General features: G+C 38.9%; 1 protein-coding gene across 1 annotated transcript in view; it reads right to left on the minus strand.

Annotated features, from left to right (window-relative positions):
* Window positions 1-178: 178 nt before the first annotated feature.
* Window positions 179-2,131, minus strand: part of LOC119588782 — an 8,381-nt gene continuing 6,428 nt past the window's right edge. Inside the window, exon 2 of the mRNA XM_037937425.1 lies at window positions 179-1,575. Coding sequence (XP_037793353.1) covers window positions 235-1,563 — 1,329 coding nt within the window. The 5' untranslated portion in view covers window positions 1,564-1,575 and the 3' untranslated portion in view covers window positions 179-234. The remainder of the gene's footprint in view (window positions 1,576-2,131) is intronic.

Here is a 2,131-nt window from a genome sequence, read left to right on the forward strand (position 1 = left end):
CACACATACATATACACACACAATAATTTGTATTCCACTAACATGTTTAAGAATTGTTATAACTTTAATGAAAATAATGCCTGATATTACTCTGGGTTACAAGTAAACAGCTCTTACTTGTAACAAACTTTATGCCAAAGAAATCCAATACATTTAGAGGGTCAGCAAAAGATCTTAATTCAGGGATTTTTTTTATTCTTTATATAAGTATACAAGTTTTTCATTACCAATTTCTCAATTCTTTTTCTTTCTTCTGCTCTTGGATTTCACATTAGGTTTTTCCGTCACTATGGCCACCTTCGGTACCGAGCCATCGGGGGGATCAAATATCACATAGATGGTGAGACCACAGCCAATACATATCGTCGTTAAGAGGAAGGTCTGGACATTGACGGTGAACCTCGAGGGGCACAGCTCTTCATAACACATGGGACACTCCTCAATGGCACAGCGACTCACATAGTAATAGCCGTCTTTGGGGGTATCCAGGAACCCAGTTATGATTAGTTCAGGTTCCTTGGGTTCCAAACTCACCCCTGCCTTTTGTTCCGACGATGGCACAGACTCTTCCATCTCCACCGTATGAGATGATCGGGGTGAGTGGGATAACAATGGCTTGCTACTTTCCGTGAAGCAGGAGTGTGTTGAGCTCTCAGCTGTAGGACATTTGGATGCATTGCTAATTTTGTAGGATTCTGATGTAAGTGAACAGTCTTTCGGTTTCTTAGATATAACACCTTTACACGTGAGCGGTGCCTGTTCATTACTAGAAAGCGCTGAACTAATATTTGTACCTCCTCTCTTGCTTGAATTAGCCATATGGAATTTCTGAAATCGAAGTTTGTCCAAGCCTTTTTTGCACTGTGAAATGGCCAACATCCAAGGATCCTTTCCTCTGAGTGACTTCAGTTTACACAAGTATAACGAAAGCCTAAGTTCAACCCTAGTAGTGTGGATTTTATCACAGTTCCTACCACTTAGGCTATATGATATTCTGTTGTATAGATACTTGAAGGGTCTGATAAACTTAAATTTGTGACAACAGGTACTACTCAAGGTTTCTTCTCGAAAACGTTCACATGAAGTAACTCTCAATTCACATATTGTACATGTCACTTCTCCAAAGAAGAGGTGTTCTGTAAAGTGGTTGTCAACACACTCCTTATGACATGTGTAGCACCTCAGGAATATCTTCGTGATTTTAAACTTTGAATCTAGACTATCCCCTCCTTCACTTGACGAGACTTTGGTCTTGCGTACATTCCCTAGTATGCAGTGTCCATTGTCTTTCACTGATTGGGAATCATTCGGTACTTGGCGTTTCTTGTCTACCTTTGCACGATGTACAGCCAGATTACTTGTAGAGGTACAAAACCCATTCATGTTACTGTTAATGGGTATGCACTTTTCCATACATAATTTGCTAGAAGTGTTACGGTCTTGCCAGCTGCGGTCTTCTGCAGTGCCATATCGGTTATCCACGACCCTCCAAGACGGCTGGTAGAAGAGTGTTTGTTCTTGAGAATTCCAACCCATCTCTGTGACCAATGATGTGCCGTTCATTTATACAGGGTCCTGAAATTGTAAAATTAGGATTTGTCAGATTATTGATTCCATGATTATAAAAGTTTTATATCAATGTCTATTAATGCATAGAACAGACATATGCATACGAATATTATATATACAGTATAATATATATGGGCATCATAGGTCTGGAACGTGTAGATTAAATCCGCACCCAAGGTATTATTCTAACTGCGAAATTTATTGAATAGGTAATATATGGTCTTCTACTTTGTGTTAAAACAGACTTTTCACCTGCACTCTGGTATTGGTTGCATGGCATTTCTAAAGAATGCGTTAAAAAAATTGTATCCTTCCATTAGTCACAATACCAAAATGTTTCCAAACATTCAAATTATAAGTTTACCAGAATGACCCTTAGCTTTGGTTATGTAACTGCCTGACTCTCCCAATTCATAGGACCTAAAGAACCCCAAAACACAAGACATTTATACATATTTTCGTCACATTAGTTCCGCAATGTGGGTTGTTTTGCGACAAACTTGTAAACAATAGGAATAGTTCGAGACGAACGCATCGTTCAGTGTAAACGGTTTTTAATTTT

The sequence above is a fragment of the Penaeus monodon genome, chromosome 24, assembly GCF_015228065.2.
Source record: "Penaeus monodon isolate SGIC_2016 chromosome 24, NSTDA_Pmon_1, whole genome shotgun sequence".
Lineage (NCBI taxonomy): Eukaryota > Metazoa > Arthropoda > Malacostraca > Decapoda > Penaeidae > Penaeus > Penaeus monodon.